Source organism: Megachile rotundata, chromosome 14 (assembly GCF_050947335.1).
Source record: "Megachile rotundata isolate GNS110a chromosome 14, iyMegRotu1, whole genome shotgun sequence".
Classification (NCBI taxonomy): Eukaryota; Metazoa; Arthropoda; class Insecta; order Hymenoptera; family Megachilidae; genus Megachile; species Megachile rotundata.
Window position 1 is genome coordinate 4,566,414 of NC_134996.1, and position 19,284 is coordinate 4,585,697.

General features: G+C 28.1%; 1 protein-coding gene across 17 annotated transcripts in view; it reads left to right on the plus strand.

Annotated features, from left to right (window-relative positions):
- The window catches only part of tmod (tropomodulin), a 515,016-nt gene that overhangs the window by 233,706 nt on the left and 262,026 nt on the right, over nucleotides 1–19,284 (plus strand). For 6 of the 17 annotated variants that reach the window (XR_013040454.1, XM_076539659.1, XM_076539658.1 and 3 more), the window contains one exon: nucleotides 5,617–6,142. The exons of 7 other annotated variants lie outside the window; for them this stretch is intronic. Coding sequence is in view for 3 of the 10 variants with exons in the window: in XM_076539655.1 (XP_076395770.1) it covers nucleotides 5,617–5,651 (35 nt within the window). In the remaining 7 variants the exon portion in view is untranslated. Of the gene's footprint in view, nucleotides 1–5,616; nucleotides 6,143–19,284 lie in introns of those variants that run through there. 4 more of the 17 variants (XR_013040456.1, XR_013040455.1, XM_076539657.1 and 1 more) reach the window with 1 other exon arrangement.

The following is a 19,284-nucleotide window of genomic DNA, read 5'->3' on the forward strand; positions in this document are numbered from 1 at the left end:
AAGTAAAATGAAAAAATTTACCTATGGAGCTTCTTTCTAAGTTTGACTTTTTATTTTGTTTTGCACTTTGACAGCGGTGATATAATAACTCGAAAGAAGCTCCAGTAATCTGAGAGTTGAACTGTATGCAATTTTAAATTAACTTTTATAAACAGTGTCGGGAAACATTGAAAAATAATAAAAAATGATAAACATTTTGTTTATTTTTAATTGATGAATGATACATTGAATTGTTTTAAATTATTTTATTTTTGATGATATAACTTTATAGACATTTTCTTGAATGGTCAATTTAACCCTTGACTTCAAAGAGTTTTAGAGTGTAACTTTTGACAGTAAAAACATTAAGAAAAATAGGGCAATATTGCCTCAGAATATTTAAGTAATATTTCTTCAATTATTTAAACAGTGTTTAATATTACTATAATAGTGAAGAATTAATAAAAATGTACTGCGCATAGCAAAATATAAATTATAATTTAAATATGATGTTAAAAATAAAGAAACGAATCTGAAATGCTAATGTTTTATAATTTGTATTATAATTTTAAATACGATAAGGAATTATAAGTTAATATTAGTTCGTAATTAATGACCACGTTTTGATAACGCAAAGAACGATATTTTATGAAAGAAATGAAATATTCTTACACGCAAACAATTCATTACCTACGAGGTTAGCAACAGTTATATGAATAAAACGAAAAAATCGTAAAGCAGCAGGTTAAATTAGCTTTCTTTTCTTGCTCAGTCATTAATAAGTCGACTGCCACTGCAGATATAGCCATTTCTAACATGGCATACTGTAATATGGTCCACCGTAAATCTAGATTAAACATTTATATCTTAAACCTCGTACACGAATCTATTTCTAATTATAATTATGATTATCCGGTTCATGTCTTCATTATTCAGCTTTAATAAGTAATTATACGTAAATTATATTGAAAACATAACTATCATTTAAATTTTTATCAAAACGAAAGTTAGTTAAATTGAAAATTAAAAAATGGGTAATGTCTTTGAATAGATAATAATTGCAAATTAAAGATTGTTTAATTAATTGTTTAATTAAATTTATGGTTGCAATTTATAGTTGAGTCTTTTGGAAACTATACTTTCTTATGCATAATGTATTATAAAATTGTATAAAATTATGTAATATGTTGTCGTAAAATGTCGAATTTCTTGTAGTCAGTAGATAATAAATATTTAAACATTAGGAAATTAATTCTAAACCATCTTATTCTAATAAAATTCTTGGACTTAAAAGTATAAAAGATAAAAGTACTAAAATTTTAAATTGATATCTCTTTCTGCATATTTCAGTAAAAGAGATTAATCTATTACTGTAAATATAAGTCTTACATAACGTTAATCAATTAATTAATAAATTTTCTTCTATTACAATTATAAAAATATAGTAAAAATTATAATTTAACGTAATATACACATTTCTAATTCCATCAAAATTTTATTTAGACTATTTAAATTATTAAGTAAACAAGTTTCACTTAATAATTATTAAATTCAATGAAATTTAACGAAATAATAATTTTTCCTCTTGTTACATTTGAGTAAAATTAAAATTTCCATCATTAATACATCTAAAAAAATTCGAGTACAAAAATCTAAATGAATAACAAAAAAGTAATTTTTAAGTATAAATTCAATTTAATTCATTTACATTTCATATAATTCAATGTATCAGTCTCGTCAAAATGTCGTTTTCAAATAACAAGTAGAATAAAATTTAATAACAAGTGGAATAAAAAGACTTTTCAGTTCAACTCAACGATATCTTGTTCCATAGAAAGCACGTTGCAAAGAGAAGAATCATTTTCCACGAAGAGTTGTTGGAGACGTTTTATTTAAACGTCGTTTAATTCAAGAACGTGATGGATGTGTCAGAGCGAGAGGGTGGCGAACGAAAGACAATTCGATCTCGATCGAACGGAAGACAATTAAAAAGCTACAAGCGCCTCGCCACTGCCTGATTATATTTTATGTCGTTGTTTGGCCATTCCTGTTGTCCACCATGGAAATTGCAATTTTCTCAGCCGGATTACAGTTCGAACGAGGCCACGGCTATTCTCGAACTTTCTATCGTTTTAATCGGGCGATTTCTGCCCGCCAGAAATCATGATAATTGACTCGAAGTCCTTGTTTTTCATTGTCGCTCAACTAATGATTATATATCGTGTGCTATGTCGTTTTTTAACTGCAACTGGTGAAGACATAATACGGTTTTCATTACTTCAATTTTTGAAGATTTGAATTTTTATGCCCTGGGACTTCTTCAATTTTTTGAATTTTCAAGATTTCGGGATTTTGAATAAAAATTATTATTAAGTAATTTATGCATTCAAATAATTATTTAAATCAGTGCTTTGAGACTTTCAAATTTGTTAATTCTGCGACTTGAAACTTTATGATTTCGGGACAGTGGAATTTTTGAATTTGAGGAACTTTGGAAATTTGCAATTTTGGAACATCAGAATTTTTGAATTTTTGAGTCTTTAAGATTTTTGAATTTTGAAGTTTTTGGGACTTTCACATTCTGAAAATTTGAAATTGGACTTTGAGATTTTGAAAGAGAATTTCTGAGTTTTAGTACATTATTTTTATTCTTTTTTAAATTTTGAGACGTAGGAATTTAAAAATTTTTGAATTCTTGAGACCTGAAGACCTTCGATGAGACTTTGAGGTTTTGAAATGGGATTTTAGAATTTTTTGATTCTGAAATTTGTTAGTTTTGGGATTTTTCAAGTTTAGAAATTTGCATCTTCAGAATTTTTTAATAATAAATTTTTATAGGTCTTGAAATTTTAGGATTTTGAGATTTTAGTATTTTGGGTTTAGAAATTGAACTTTGTATAGAACCTTGACATTTTAGAACTTAAATTTACATAATTGTATTATATAATTTTTGTATTTTTTTAAACTAGAACTGCGAAACTTCGATTCAGTTTAAATCTTCTTTCATTTTGTGACATTGAATTGTTATTATCTTTGAACTGCAGAATTTTCTAATTTCGAGATATTGAGATCTAAGCGTTTATATTTTTGGTATTTTGAACTTTAAAAAATTTTAAACCTTGCAGTTTTGAAACTTTTGATTTTTTAAAAGATTGGAAACTTTGGAATTTAGAGATTTTTAAAGTTTTATTCATTGTGACTTTGAAAGTAGGGTATTTTAGAATTGTTAAGTTTGCAGATTTTGAGATTTTGGAATTGCTAGCTTTTGACATTTTAAGACTGAAATTTTGGAACTTCGAATGTAAATAATATATAAACGTACAATAATTAAAATAAAATTTCTCCTTTTCGAATGAGTTATTTCGTCTTCACCAGTCAAAGAATCAATTATCTATCATTACCTACATATTTGTTACGGATTGCTTAGAGATAATTTCCCCCATTTTAATTGAATCTTATAATGTGTTTGTAATATCTATATAACACAAATGAATTAATTCTTATTTTATTTTAAGAGTCACATAATATTTACCTAAATTTTTATCATGATTTGGATACTCAAATTCCATGATTAAAATTTCATGCTGGGGAAAATGTTTCCGCGGTTTAGAAAGAAAATGAACGAGTGTTTTAATTCTACGGTATGAAAAGGGGTAGTTGAAATCCGAGCACGATTTAGGAGTGGATTAATCTTCGACTGGATGAATGTTGAAAATCGTTGAAGTATATTCGAGTGGAGCTCTATTCATTGAATCTCAAAAATACTATGATGGAAATATCAATAGTGTGGATTATTGAATGTTGTAATACACACATTGTTTTGAAAAATTTGTTTTTAATATAACTCTCCCTTGCAATTTACATGTGGACAGGAAAAATAACTGTAATTTTTTACTGTAACCCTTTGCACTCCTGTGTTGAATGTGGCTCAACATCACATTTTCCTTGGGTTTTATAAATAATTCAGGTAAATAATTAGTTGAATATATTTAAGAAAAGTATATTTGTTACTCGATGTATTTTGCAAATTAAAAAGTTGGTAGGTAAATAAAATTATGGAGTGGAAAGAGTTTAATATATAACTTAGTATTAACCAAAATTGTTTATTGTTAACAAATGCAGGCAAGAATATAGTGGTAAAATTACATTAAAAAAGATATTAAAAATGTTGGAAACTGTGAAGTTAATAATAAATGTAATTAGGCAGTGCATTAAGGTTTTTAGATTTTCATTAGGGTAATGCATTCTTCTCTTTTACACGTACATGGTAAATTAAAAGATGTACAAAGCAGGGGTTGAAATTATTTAAATATTTTTATACCTGTAATGTGAAATATAAGTTTTTTTGCTATGGAATTTATAGAACGTAATTGTTAAGTGTACAGTATTTAGTTTTTGAAAATTTTGTGTTGTTTTTATTTATTATTCTTTAGATACATGTACAGTTTAACACTGAAATAACTTGGTAAAATTTTTTTATTATTTTTGGTAACATGTATGTTGATTTACGTGAAAAATCTCTGCGTTTGTGCGTAAACATTGAGAGAGATTTATTTAATTTATTTATTTTTATTGACAAATTGTATTTACATATTTAAATATTAATCTTTATTTTCTTTATTCATATTTGTTAACTGTCGATATTACTTTTTATAATCGGTATATAATAATTAAAAGTTCCAATAATTTTTTCAAATTAATCTTCATATTAATACATTCAAAATTAGGATTAATAGAGTTACACGCATTTAATAAATTTCTAATATTTTTACTTTCGGAAAGATATACTTTTTGTTTTTAATAGTAGTGTTCAATTTTTACATAAATCTAACATATAAGATAAAATAAACTTTTACATAAAACAATGAACATAAAACAGTCAAATAATTTCTCATTTGTAATTTTTACTTCATTATATTTTCAATACAGCATTCATATAATTAGTTAAATGTTTTGTGAAGATTTTGTGTACTGCAAAAAATTTTCACTATCATATATTTTACAAAACGAAATTCCATAGAAAAAGAACAATATTTTTTGACAAGTCATCATTACATGTTCATAGAATCATTTTATGATGTTCGTTAATTCAGCATTTATGACGATGTTAATTACTTCTAAGCATTTATGCTGATGTCATTTAATTGTAAGCATTTAAGATAATTAATTCTAACCATTCATAATAATTAATTACGTCTAAGAATTTATGACTACGTTAATTAATTCTTATCATTTATGACGGTATTAATCCTAATGATATATGATGATATTAATCAATTCTAATTATTCATGATTGTACTAATTACAATCATTTATAACGATATTAGTAAATTTTGATCCTGTATGATGCAAAATTTATTCTACTAATGTATAATATTAATCAATTTTAATAATTTGTGATGATACTAATTCTAGTCGTTTATGACGATATTAATTAGTTCCACTCATGTATGGTATGAATTAATTTAACTATTTGTAGTGGTATTAATTAATTATAAATACTTGTAATGATGCTCCTTAAATTTCAACCCCTGAAACAATGCGTGTGTGTGATTTATTATTGCATACTTGGCATGCAGCAAGATTTTTGACTTCGCTGAACACATATGATGACAATGTTTCGGGTGTCTGTTGCAGTACGGCAGTCCCGGCTCGGGGTGGCGACATCTTAACGCGAAGTGGCGTTCGCCTAGGTATTATTTGTACATATATTATATATTTATTTACCATATGTTATATACATACGTACATATACGTAAACATACATATATATATATACATATAAGAATATTAAAGAAGCACCACTGAATTTTTCTTCACGCATCGCTCGCGACGTTCTCGTTATGATGATCTTACTATTTGAACTAATCGAATCCACGATCGACAAGCGGACGTTCTCGAGGAACTTCTTTCTCGTCCATTTCATGTATAACTATATGACTCTGTCAAATTATGTGTCGAAGAATAAATCATTGTCGTTCTCCGGCGTTTATGTCTCAATTTCAACGTGTAACGCGCGTTTCGTCGAAAACGAGAAACACGTCTCGAGTTCCTCTTCGTTTTTTATCGGATTCGAACCAGCACGTCTATGCTGTATATATTGTTCGTATTGCATGAGTTATCTGTATTTTAGTGCAAATTAATAAATATTCTGCCCGTATAAGTATTGTCTATTCGTTGTTCATCGTGTACGACAGGCATGACCAAGTCACATTTCAAAATTTGGGATTTGAACATTTTTTAATTTTAATATTTTAGAAATTGAGAATTTAGGAAATTCGGAGGTGGAAATTTAGGGATGTGAAAATTTGGAAATATTGAAATGAAAATTTCAGATTTTAAGGTTTAAACAGTTTGGGGTTTGATGAATTGAAATATATAAGGGATGAAGTATGCAAGGGGTAATTTGAGAATTTGGGGCCCTGGGGATTTAAGATTTTGAGAATTTGGAAATTTACAAGTTGAAAAATTTGAAAATTTAGAAATTTGGAAATGTAGAATTTAATAATTTAAAAATTTCGACTTTTGCAAATTATATAATCGAAGATTTTAGAATATATAAATTAAATAGTTATTTTAAGATATCTTAAAGTACATCGAGAAATAGATATCTTTCTTCTCGAAGTAACAATGAATCACCTTATATATTTAGTAAAAAAAATGAAGAAACCAATAAAAATAAATATCTAAAAAAATAGAATGTTTGACGATGCACCACTTGGTCATGGCTGTAGTGCAGTATCCTTAGCGATATTTTCTTTCGTAGTGCGATTAGAAGTTTGACCCTTAACCATTAGAGTGCTGGTATGGGTCAATGAAAAGTGTAAAATAGTAAGCTTATTTCTAATATGCCCAATATTTCTTGTAAAAGGTAAAGTTCAATAAACTGATTTATTACCCAAGTTTGAGAAGTTAACCCCCTTGCACTCCGATTTTCGTTTATCTCTATAGAAGATTCTTATAATCCATAATTAGCACGGTGATTATGAACTTTAGGTTGGTAGTGTATATCGCGAGAAAGCTTTTTATCGGCGTGCGTGCTCCCAAGTTAACCGGTCGATGTCGAGATTACAACGAGGAAATTAAGCACATGCAGCTTGTATCGCGACAGGGCCAAGTGTTACGCCATATAATATTGCGTTTAAACCTATCCACCGTGACTTTTTTAAAGCTTTCCGCTGATACAAGTTTCACACGCGCGACGCTTGCTAATCAGCTCTTTCCTACGTTACAAAATAGTAAGCGCAATTTATCGTAGTACAGTACAATGACTCGAATTTTGATGACTGTATTTAAGGTAAATGTCCCAGTGGCCAAGCGATTAAGATGCAGTTAGGGTAATTGCAGTACCCTTTATATTCAGAGAATGTAAAATTAGAAATAAATATGGTTATAGTCGAGTGCAATTTTGTACCTTTAGAAATATTAAAAATGTACATTTGTGAAATGTTTTACATTAATTAAAATCTTAAAATGCCACAGAATTTTGAAGAACCGGATTCAAATCAAACTTTAAATAGTTAATTAACACACAAGTAATTATACTCAAATTCTTAACATAAGATAAACATAACCATCACGGCCGAGTAGGAATCTAACTCTCAAGCGGATGAGAAGACCTCAAACAAAATTCCTTGCAGAATTTCAATTAATTAAAATTGTTTAACGGATATGGAAAAGAAATGGGGATTGGATAAAATACGAAGGAAAGTGGGTTTTAGGAAATGGAAATGAGCTCTTGAATGATCTACTAATGACAAGAAGGGATCCAATGTTAAGGACAAAGAAAAGGAAACAACATGGTAACATATGGGCGGGACCTTCAACAGTAATTAAACATAATTGCATGTCCCAATTATTACGTCTATAGAAACTAATCCTAAATTAATTATTACTGTACCAAATATTAAATGTGCGTTAATTTAATTATTTTTATCTTTTTGCAAAAGAATTAAGTTGATTTTGTGGAATGAAAATATTTGGTGTATAATAAATTTAATTAATTACAATGACTTTTTAATTTATAACTAAGTTATTTTAAAGACTTATTGGAAGAATTCATGTGACTATTATGTAAGAAAAGTGATTAAAAGTGTATTATGAATTTTAGGTTATGTTGAAATGACAAGTTCAAGAATAAAAAAAAATATTTTTTCACATAGTTATTATTGACATAAGTGTATAAAAAACATACTTGATTTAATTACAATAAATATTAACAATGTAATAAATTCATTAAGGCTAATTTATTTAATAATTCGATCTGACATGAAATCGGGTCTACATCGATAGATTAACACTAGGTTTACGAAACTCACTAAAATGACGCATTTTAGATTCCTTATTCTAAATTACAAGAACTACCGTTACAAGAATTATTCTATTAAGAAGCTTTTGTCGAAATGCACATTAACTTTTGTCGAGATAATAAATAATTGCATAAATTTATTTATATTACATTTCTTATTTATTAAATGTTTCACTTTATTTATCTATATGTATATACATATAAATCGGAGTTCAGTTTTATCTATGTCGTGTCATCACACAGAAACTATTGAATGTTTTTTTCATAAAATTTTGCATAGATGTAGATCTGATACTATAGATGCTTTTAGGATTGGTTATGTAGTGATCAGAATCAAAAAAATACCACAAAAATCACCTTTACCACAATTTCACGTGCATTTTAGCAAAATATAACATCATCATATTATGTTACATCATATAGGTTGCACATTCTCTGTTATGATACAAAAATATAGTTTGTCAAAGAGCTCTGTGATAATTACAAATTATTCAACGAACTAGATTTCAAGAATAAATTGGCCGTGAAATTTCACCACTTTTAATATTTTAATTTAGATAACAGCTCTTTTACTGTTCCAATTATGATAAAAAGTAAAATTGATTACTGATATTATCTCTTCTTCAAAAATAAAACACATGAATTTCAGGAATATCTTATTCTCTTACTGTATCTTGCAAGTGATATCTATTTTTAAGTCTGCGAAACGAGTAGATCGACTAGTTTTTAATTTAAAAGCACTAACGGTTCACCGAATGTCCGTAAACCTAGTGTTAATGATTAATTAGTGTGATGTTATCACGCAATCGCAAAATACACGATACTTGATTTCAGTATTTGAACAAGATTAACAAGAAGTAAGTTTAATTTAAATTCTCTATTATGTAATAAATCTAAACTAACTTTTCTATTCGATAAATTATATAATATTAATTAATTATAACATTAACAAAAATATCATTGTGTTTGCTTAAATTATTATAAAACTGGTTTAAAAGCGTTGAATCTTGGAGTATTATACAATAATACTTTTGCGCGATATAAGTATTACATTATAAACATTTATATTTATAAGTTTAATAAATATAATTATATCTATGTAAAGCTAATATATATTTTAACTAATTGATATGATTGATGTAAGTAGAAATGTTATTTAGAGTATTCCCATTCATTTCTTAATTACTGATACTCGTTACAGCACAAGGATATTTACCTTAATTTACAGTCATCTTAAAAAGTGTTTGATACGTTTTAACCAGTTAAGTATGTTTGACGACTCTATCCGTCATGGAAATATGGCAGAATTTTGTGTCATGACGACTACATCTGTCATGCGTAAAATTTTGTTACAATTTTTATATTTAAATTGTAATTTTGGCGAAAACTAAATTATATTCATAAATTGTAATATGTTTATGAAATAGACAAATAAAAAGTATAAATGATTTAAGACGAATTTTTAAATTCTTGAGAACCTAACTCGTCATTGCTTGATTATCGCGACACACACTGGTGCGCGCTTTGCAAAAAGATCGCCACAGTTAACTGGTTAAAAATTCGAAAAGCAAGAATGTTTCGAGTTTCGAAAATTCGAAACTTTGTACTTTTTCCGTGATTCCAAACTCTCGTAATTCAGATTTCACGAGTTTCAAGAGTATCGAAATTTTGTAAAACTTTGGGTTCGAGTACTTAAAAATTCGGTCCGCATTCATCTCTATTTGTAAGTACCGCAGTCACAGATATAGTGTGATCGCAAATATTAAAGTTATGTAAATTGCTAATACAGGGTCGTATACGTTTTGCAGAATTTCAAACAATAAAAGAGAAAGGAATTGAAGATTTGAATGCTTCGAATAAATCATTTCCTGCGAAGCTTAAAACGGTTCACAGCGTCTCGAACCCGTCACTACCTATATTTGATTTACAGTTACGAAATTCCTCGTTTATTTCCGTTCTCGTTGATATTTCTCGACCAAAACAATGGAGCACGATCGTTTCAACATTTTACGTTTTTTGTCACTCACAAAACTACCTTTATTTCGTAAAAATCTGGTGAAAATTGTATTGCATGACACTTCTGTTGTACGATTGTTTTTATCGTTTAATGTTTCAAATATCTGGTATCGACGTTTTTTTTTTGTACGTATTTTTGCATTGTTGTACGTAGATAGTAATCTTTACAACTTATCATATTTATATTTTCTCTCTGACATAGTATTATCTTAACCCAATTAACTTTCCAACATATAAAATAAAGAAATGAAGGTTTATAGAAAAATGAATGCAATAGTTTGATGTTAATATTGATTTGGGTTAAGATAATAAGAAAATGACACCTTGTTCTCTAACTCATTTATTTCTTTTGCACCTGGAAGGTTTTATGCACCGGCATTGTGAATGCACATTAATGTAGATGTTAATTTTATTAGTTAATAGTAATTACAGTTGTGCAGTAGAATATTTATAAAATGATATATTTGTTTAACAATTATTATAAGTATTTCTTTAATGTAAGTCGTAATTAACGGATATGTGTATCGTTGATATAATCAACGACTAATCTACAGTGATTAATACAGTCCATGTTATGGCTTATAAAGTAAATGAAAATTTTATTAAATTTATAGTTTAAAAGGAACTATAAAAAGAATATTTGTAATTAATTCGGTCGGTAGAAGTAATTAAATAGGTTGAATTAAGTATAATCACAATTATATGCTCATTTATTTTAATTTATAATTAAAAAATAGCATTTATTACTATTTTATATTGTTATTAATTTATTTCTTATTCAATATTGTAAGAATATATACTAAATATTAAAAGTTTTTATTATGAATTTCTTAATTTAAATTTTTAAGCAATATCAATTTCTGGACACTGAAGCAGCGACAGTTTAAATTTTAATTTAAGCTTCTTGTTATTTGGCGGAAAGGTAGACTATTTCTTTAGATATTAATTTGTAATATACAAAAAACTGTTGTCTGAAACTTCAGATGCGCAATTTTCTTCGCACGCGATGTTGCGTGCTGAGTTTTCAGTATCCTGTGTTTCTTCATGCGATATTAAGTAATTTTGAAAATTATAAACTTCTCAGTCTGAAATTAAAAAATTCTGAAACTTTTTACATTTGTGAAGCTTTAGAATTACGGGTTTTTAAATTTAGAGACTCAGAACTTTAAAAATTTAGACATTAAAAAATTTGGTAATGCTGAAATGTGAAAATTTAATAATTTAGAAAATTAAACATTTAGAAATATAAAAAAATAGAAATTTAGAAATTTAGAAACTTACAAAAGATAGAAACACACAAACATAGGATGGAAAGATAGAAAGATGAAAAGATAGAAATTTAGAAATTTTCATATCTATAATATTAAGTACTTCCATGTTTACAAATTTACATGTTTACAAATTTTCCAACTTCTATGTTTGGTACAAACATTTTAGTTTATTTATAAGCCATATGACACGGGCCGTGTTAAACACGATTCTAAACATTGACTGAACGCTGAGCGAACGATTGGATGACAACGGTATTAAATTAAAGTACATAAAGATATTTTTCTATCCTATATCACAGAGACAACTGCGGGTTAATTAAATTTTTCTTTGATTATATACTAATCAATGAAAAGAAATTTGTGGCAACTATGAAGACCTTTTTAAACATATATAAATGTTACGAAACGACGAAGTCTTAAAAATACTTGACCAATACTACCTGAATGAAAAAAAAAAACTTTAAATATTAATCAATTATTATAATCGTTCAGTAAATGAATGAAATTTCAGTTGTTCAGTTATTCGTTTTTTTAATTTCTTTGAATCATTTTGACCTGAATTGTCTTCAAATTCAGGTGCTGACTTTATGATTCTTTTTTTTATTAGCACTTTTCATGAGTCTTCTACAAACATAATAAAAATAATAAAGTTCTTCGAAAATGAGAATTTTATTGGAATAACGTTATTGTCCAGGAAAGTATTTTTATTTTTTTATAATTACCCACTAACTTCACTTTTAGATACATCATAGTTATAATTTTCGTTGAAATCATTCTGGGCTACATTTTTAGAAATAAAATAAACCACGATTCGTAATGAATTTGTAAATAACAGTTAAATTATTGAAAGGTTTTGTGCACCAATACTGAAACGAGAACCGTGTAGATTTTGTTGAATATTTATAAGAAACTGAATTAGAACTTGCAAGCTGATAATAGAAATCTGCAATGATTCTAGACAGACGAGCAAACCCTCACACATATTGAGGTTATGCTACTTATAATATACAATTTGTGATTGTTCACAGTATTGTCAGTGTTACTCAAATTTACCGAAGGTAAATTGCATTGCAATATATTCGACTAAAAATAATTTTAACCTAAGGATTTGTACGACTTTTAAAATGACCATCTTTCCAATAACCTCAACCTCTTCCCGTGCCATTTATTTATCATATGCGTCAGTCAAGACTAACTATTCAGGGCTGTAACATTAAAACGAAAAAAGAAAATAAAAATTTTCTGAGTATTTTACATTTAGGGATCCTTGATAATGCAACTTATAGTTGGACCTAAATTTCATAGTTGAAGAGTATTCAAAATTTGAGTAAGGTTTGTCACATTTGAGCTGTAAGTGCGTCACGAGTGACACTCGTCAAAGCACGGGAAGAGATTAATTAGCCAAACTTCAACCGCCAAAATATTAGGGAATTTGAATTATTTTCGCTATAAATTGTTTACGGATATAAATATGTTAAATTTCATCTATTGTTTTCGTAGTCTTCATTTTTTTCAAAGCGGATTTATCCTACATTTCAAATAAAAGGTTCAACAGTTGTAAATATATTTTACGAATATATTACAAAAATAATTAAATATAAATATGCTATAAAGAAATGACAAATTGTTATAGATAAATTACAGTACGTTATAAATAAATTACTATACATTAAAAATATGTGTATTATAAACAATATAAATATATTGTCCACAGCAAACATATTACAAAGAATGATTATTTTCAGTACATTTAAATAATTCAATATATTAATATTAAATTAAATAGTTTATAAAGGGCAGAATGATACATAGAATATATTAACGAGTTTAACAAATTTTAGTATGAAATTTATACAGAAATATGCATTTCGACATAATGAACTGAAATATGACAGACAAAAGTATTTAAAATGCTAAAAAAAGTATCTACATATTAAATAGAGCATAAAACAAATGAATAATGATAATATCATTATATCAATGATTATGTGCATTATATTATAATTTATTGATACAAACCAGCAAAATTACTTAACATTTTGACAACTTTCCTGTATAACAAATAAATAAATAACGTTAATAATAATAGTAAACAGATGGTTGCTAACGAGAATAGAGTCATTTACTTTACTTAGATTTTATATTTTCGGTCACTCAAAATACAATGCTTTTAATTTACAATGTTCGATTTTTGATAGTTAAAAATAGTTCTATGATAGACTATATTATAGTTGAACGCTATCGTAATATAGAAATTAAAAATTTATATCAGTTGTCGAAATGATAAATTCGGTCGGCGACTACAGATTTCACGAGACTGGACATATTTTTATTCTTTGGAGTGCATGAATTTGTAAAAAACAAATTCAAAAAACAAGCGTCATCTGCTTAGTCCTAATGAAAAATTATGAAACACTTCATACTGCAGCATTTTATCACACTTTAAACTTTAAACTATATATACTATTAAAGACTGCAAACCATATACGATTATGTCTTACAATCAATTTAACATTTTCTAACGTCCTGCGGGAAAGAAAAGACAAATCAGGAAGCTGTATTCTATTGCATTGACAAAAAGGCTAAGCTTTACTTTGAAGCACACAAAATTGACTTTCTTCACCATATAATAGTTTTTGCTGTCTACAATACAAAAGTGTAAGTTTTAATGTTAGGAATCCGGCGGTTAAAAAGTTTTGCGTACGTCAATTTGAGCATCTTTTGAGGTATTTGACTTGTTATGAAAAACATGTTTTTCCGGTCACTAGTTGTAAACAGATAAATTTTTTTTAATAAACGACATTTTAGAATCACTTTGACGCGCATAAACGTGGCCCAATAAAATTATAGATAGAATTCAATGTCGCGTCACACTCACAAGTCAAAATAGCCAAAAATGCTTAACTTTACATACCAAACTTTAACTTTACATAATCTTTCACCCATTGCATTCTTAACATTAGAACTTGTAATTTTGTATTCTAGATATCAAAAATTATTCAAAAGTAAAAAAAGAGTCAATAATTTGCTGCGCCTCAAAATAAAGTTTAGAAAAAGATAAACGGATAAAATAGATCTATCAATATAATATTAATCCATATGTGCCCTCGAGAACAAAGTCATGTCTCCTTATATCTTTAGTCAATGCTTCTGCTAAATATCAAAGCGATTTATAAGTCCGCGACAATTAAATTATTTGAACAATAGAGTCAAAAGCTTGGAATAGAACAGTAATGGGCTCGGCCAAGTGTGTTTGTCCACTAAATCCTCTCTCCCTCTTTGTCTCTCTCTCTGTTCTTTCCTTTGCAAATGAACCCATTTGTATTCAGTCGTACGGCTAATTCGTCCCTCCTCGATATCTCTGCACGACTTCTCATTAAATTTTAGAATGCGAAACAACCCACGGATCTCGCGAGAGAATTATTTTCAATATGAAAGCAAACACCACGTCACGCGTGTTTTGCATGAAGCAAATAATTGGAAGGCGAGTTTACGGGACTTCTTGTTGATCATATAAGTTTATGATTTGATTTCGAGCATCGGAAGTTGTTAGATTATTTTAGAGCCAATTGAGGAAATGTATTGAAATCGTCGAATAACATGGTTTGGTATATTTATTTTTTGTTTTTGGAGAGAATTGACTAGTGTCTCGAATTGACAATAATTTAATGGAGAATTAAGGATGCATTATGCATTAGAACCAGTTTATTACTTCAGCTCGTTTTGTCTTTGTTTTTATAATTTTCATTAAGGTTTGCACACTGAACGTTATTTATTTCGCTATCTTTCAGTGGAAGGTTCAATTAGAAACGTGGTTTAAATTTAGATTACTTAAACTGGTAAGGAATGGTGATTTAACTATCGTTTAATCTTCTTCTACATACTTCGGCATTTAATTTATTTACGTACTATTGATAAATTGTTAAGTTACAATTGCTCAGTTATAAATTACAAAGTTATTAATTTAATAACTAAAGAGGGTAATAAGTTTGTTAGCACCGTATCAATTGTCCAATTTTGAAAATTAAGAGTTGGATAATAACATAAAAGTACAGCAAAAGAACGCTTATGATGTATACATAATGATATGCAATAAAAAATATGATATATACAATAATACTTCATTTTTCACTTTTCTAAGAAAAAAGTTGGTTCAATATGTCAATATTTGTACGCGTTACCCTAATTGCAAAATATAGAAAATAATGTTATTTTTTAAAATGGTCAATGTAATCTGATTTCATATCATAAAAGAATTTTGCTATAAAATTATTTTGAAAATAGGTTACTTTTAGGATTTTGAACAAAATTAAACAGCACAGAATAAATTAACAGAAATATTTCTCCTACATAAACAATAAATTACTGGTTTAATAATTTAACTAACTTGTTTAATATTTCACTCGTAATATTATTAAGTTTACTGATAAATCGTAAAAAACTGAATAATCACAAATTTGTAAATAGCAAGGCAAATTCCGTTTGTCATTCAAATTCGAAAGGAAATTTTATCTACATTTCTAAAAAATAATAAAAATGATTCCTGTATATTAATTACTTCCTTCCTTTGTCATAAATTTATTATTCAAAACTGTTCTTGTTTTATCTATATCATTAAGCAACACTGTTGCAAATGTTCATTTTTCCAGTAAAATCAATATCGTTGCAAAATATTGATTCCAGTAACTAAATTTTGTTTTGATTTTTAACAAAATTTGCCCGCGTCGCAATCTATGCTTTATCCTAGCGCAAACAAGGAACGAGGATGAAAATTCACAAGGTTTGTTCGTGATTGATGCACAGAGCGCAATTTTATTCCGTAAAATTGTCAGGATAAAGGGTGGGATCGACGAAAATAGGGGTAAAGGGTCAGCGATAGAAATTCGAACCAATTTATTCGGCAATTGAAGGTTCAATTACTTTTCCTAGCGTATGGCTCAATTTTTTCTTGATCGTGCTTCTCTTTTTGTCTTCCACCCCCTATGTTTTTGTCCTCCGTCAGGTATTGCCGACTATTTCATCTCATCTATTTTGGATTTTATGCTATCATCGATACGATCGTTTTTTTCCTCTGGATATTAAAGTCGATTTCTCTCTATCAAGCCAGCCCATTCATCGTTGGAAATTTCATGGTTTCAGGAAATTCGACGTTCCTCTCCGTTTTCTCTCGTTTGCGATTATTCGTGCAATTGAATTTTTTTGCGTGCGATTTTTTCGATAAATAATTAGCATTGATTGTTTAATACGTTCTTTGCCGCAGGTTGAATTTAGGAAGTCGGAAATTTTATGTTATTGAAATTATGCAGTTCAGAAATTCATGATTGTGTAGATTTGGCCATTTAAGATCTTGTGAATTTGGAAGTTGAAATCTTGAGGAAGTGAAAAACTTGGGAATTTGCAAACTTCAAATATGCAAAGTTTAAAAAATTTGGGAATCTAAAAATGAGAAACATAAAGTAGAGAAATGAATAGATTTGGAAATTTAAATATTCCTGGATTTTAAGAAGTTGTGGAATGAACATGTATTTTGCTGATTATATATGGTTGAGTATTTTACTGATTATTTATAACTATTATACTACAAATTCTGAAATCTACAATAAAAATTTTGTATTCAAAGAACTTTATTTTCACCATTGTCATAACTTTTGAATTTGCTTGTCACAATACAACTTAGTACATATAATACACTGCTCAAAAGAAATATGGCATAGAAAAATTTTAGGCAAAAATTGACCAAATTTGACTGATGATAACTCCGTGAAAAATCATTGCAAATTTATGCTCTTTTTTTTTAAATTAAAGCTTGAGATCTCTACTTTAAGACCCTGTAGTTCGATTTTAGATTTGATGCATCCCTACCACAATAACACTGTAAATGTGAGGCCATGTTTGCAATATTGAAAATTACGAAGTTTGACAAAATGCATGGACTTGCCACATTTTTTTTTGGTGATACTGTTTACAGCAGCATAAAGTACAAACCTTCATCTTTAATTTCCAGTATGTGGAAAACCGCTGCCATTTTTTTCCGCAAAGATACAGAACTTTAAAGAAACCCTTGCATTTATGGCATATACCGCTGGCATTAGCATTACCCGATATGCACCTCGGAAAAGTTGCTGGACAGATTTTGTACAAGAGCCCTTTTTTTTTGTGTATTTCTGTGTGATTATCTGTGAGTGTGTATGTTTGAATTCTGATAACGCGTGTTTCCTCCGCGTTGTTGAATGACCCCTTGTAGCGGATTACTTATGTTAATGTAAGCCCTAATTTCTTCCTGTGGCATGTAATTCCAAATTTGAGTTAAGACTTGCGACAAGTCTTACAAATTGACAGGTTGTCTTGCTAAATTTCTATACGGTTCAGATCTGGATTTACTGCAGGGTGTGGAAGTAATCGAATTGAATTGGGACTGCAAAATTCGAGAATGATTCTCAACGAGGCTTTCGACGATAATTCATACACACACATACATAGATACTCACACCCAAATACACACAAAAAAAAGCTCTTGTCAGAACCATATTATGTGCAAAATCTGTCCAGCAACTTTTCCGAGGTGCATATCGGGTAATGCTAATGCCAGCGGTATATGCTATAAATGCAAGGGTTTCTTTAAAGTTCTGTATCTTTGCGGAAAAAAATGGCAGCGGTTTTCCACATACTGGAAATTAAAGATGAAGGTTTGTACTTTATGCTGCTGTAAACAGTATCACCAAAAAAAAATGTGGCAAGTCCATGCATTTTGTCAAACTTCGTAATTTTCAATATTGCAAACATGGCTTCACATTTACAGTGTTATTGTGGTAGGGATGCATCAAATCTAAAATCGAACTGCAGGGTCTTAAAGTAGAGATCTCAAGCTTTAATTAAAAAAAAGAGCATAAATTTGCAATGATTTTTCACGGAGTTATCATCAGTCAAATTTGGTCAATTTTTGCCTAAAATTTTTCTATGCCATATTTCTTTTGAGCAGTGTACATTCGTTCTGTTGTAAAAGTAAAATTAACAATTGAACGTTTAATTCGTCTATTAGGTGTAGTTAGAAATTTGTAAGTTTGGAAGCCATGAATAAAATCTGATAGCTGTTTATAATCGTGTATTATTTTTACCTTGAAGAAGATAATTTACCTTTGCTATTTCTGATCGTATTAATAATTTTTGCAGGTTATACTTGTATTTGCATCTTAAATTTACTAGTGTAGTATAAAGGTTGCATTAACATATAATCATTCTTAGGATGTTTTCGTTAGAGATATTTAAACAATTTCATTTTACATTATCTATAGTTCACTAGTAATATACTTAGGTCAAATTGTTAATAAATTGTTAAGAGAATCGATCACAAAAATATATATTTGTAATTTACAAAATATATAATAATATAAAAATATCTTGTTAGTTGATTGATCAAACATGTTTAATAAGAATTATAAAAAATAAAATATCGATCAATAATTTTACAGATATAAAATTTTGAAATGAAATTGTAGGAAGAATAGGACGATATTTCATGGTCTTTTGAGAAAATTTAATTGAAATTCGCTTACAGGCTGTTACTGCGAAAAAGCATTAATTTATTAAATTATATGTCGTAATTTTATTAATTACATGTGCATATTTAATTTTGTGCCAGTAAAATGCCTGTGCTTTTTACACAAAATGAGACTCTCAACTTTGTCACCTTTAATTATTTTATAAAATTGT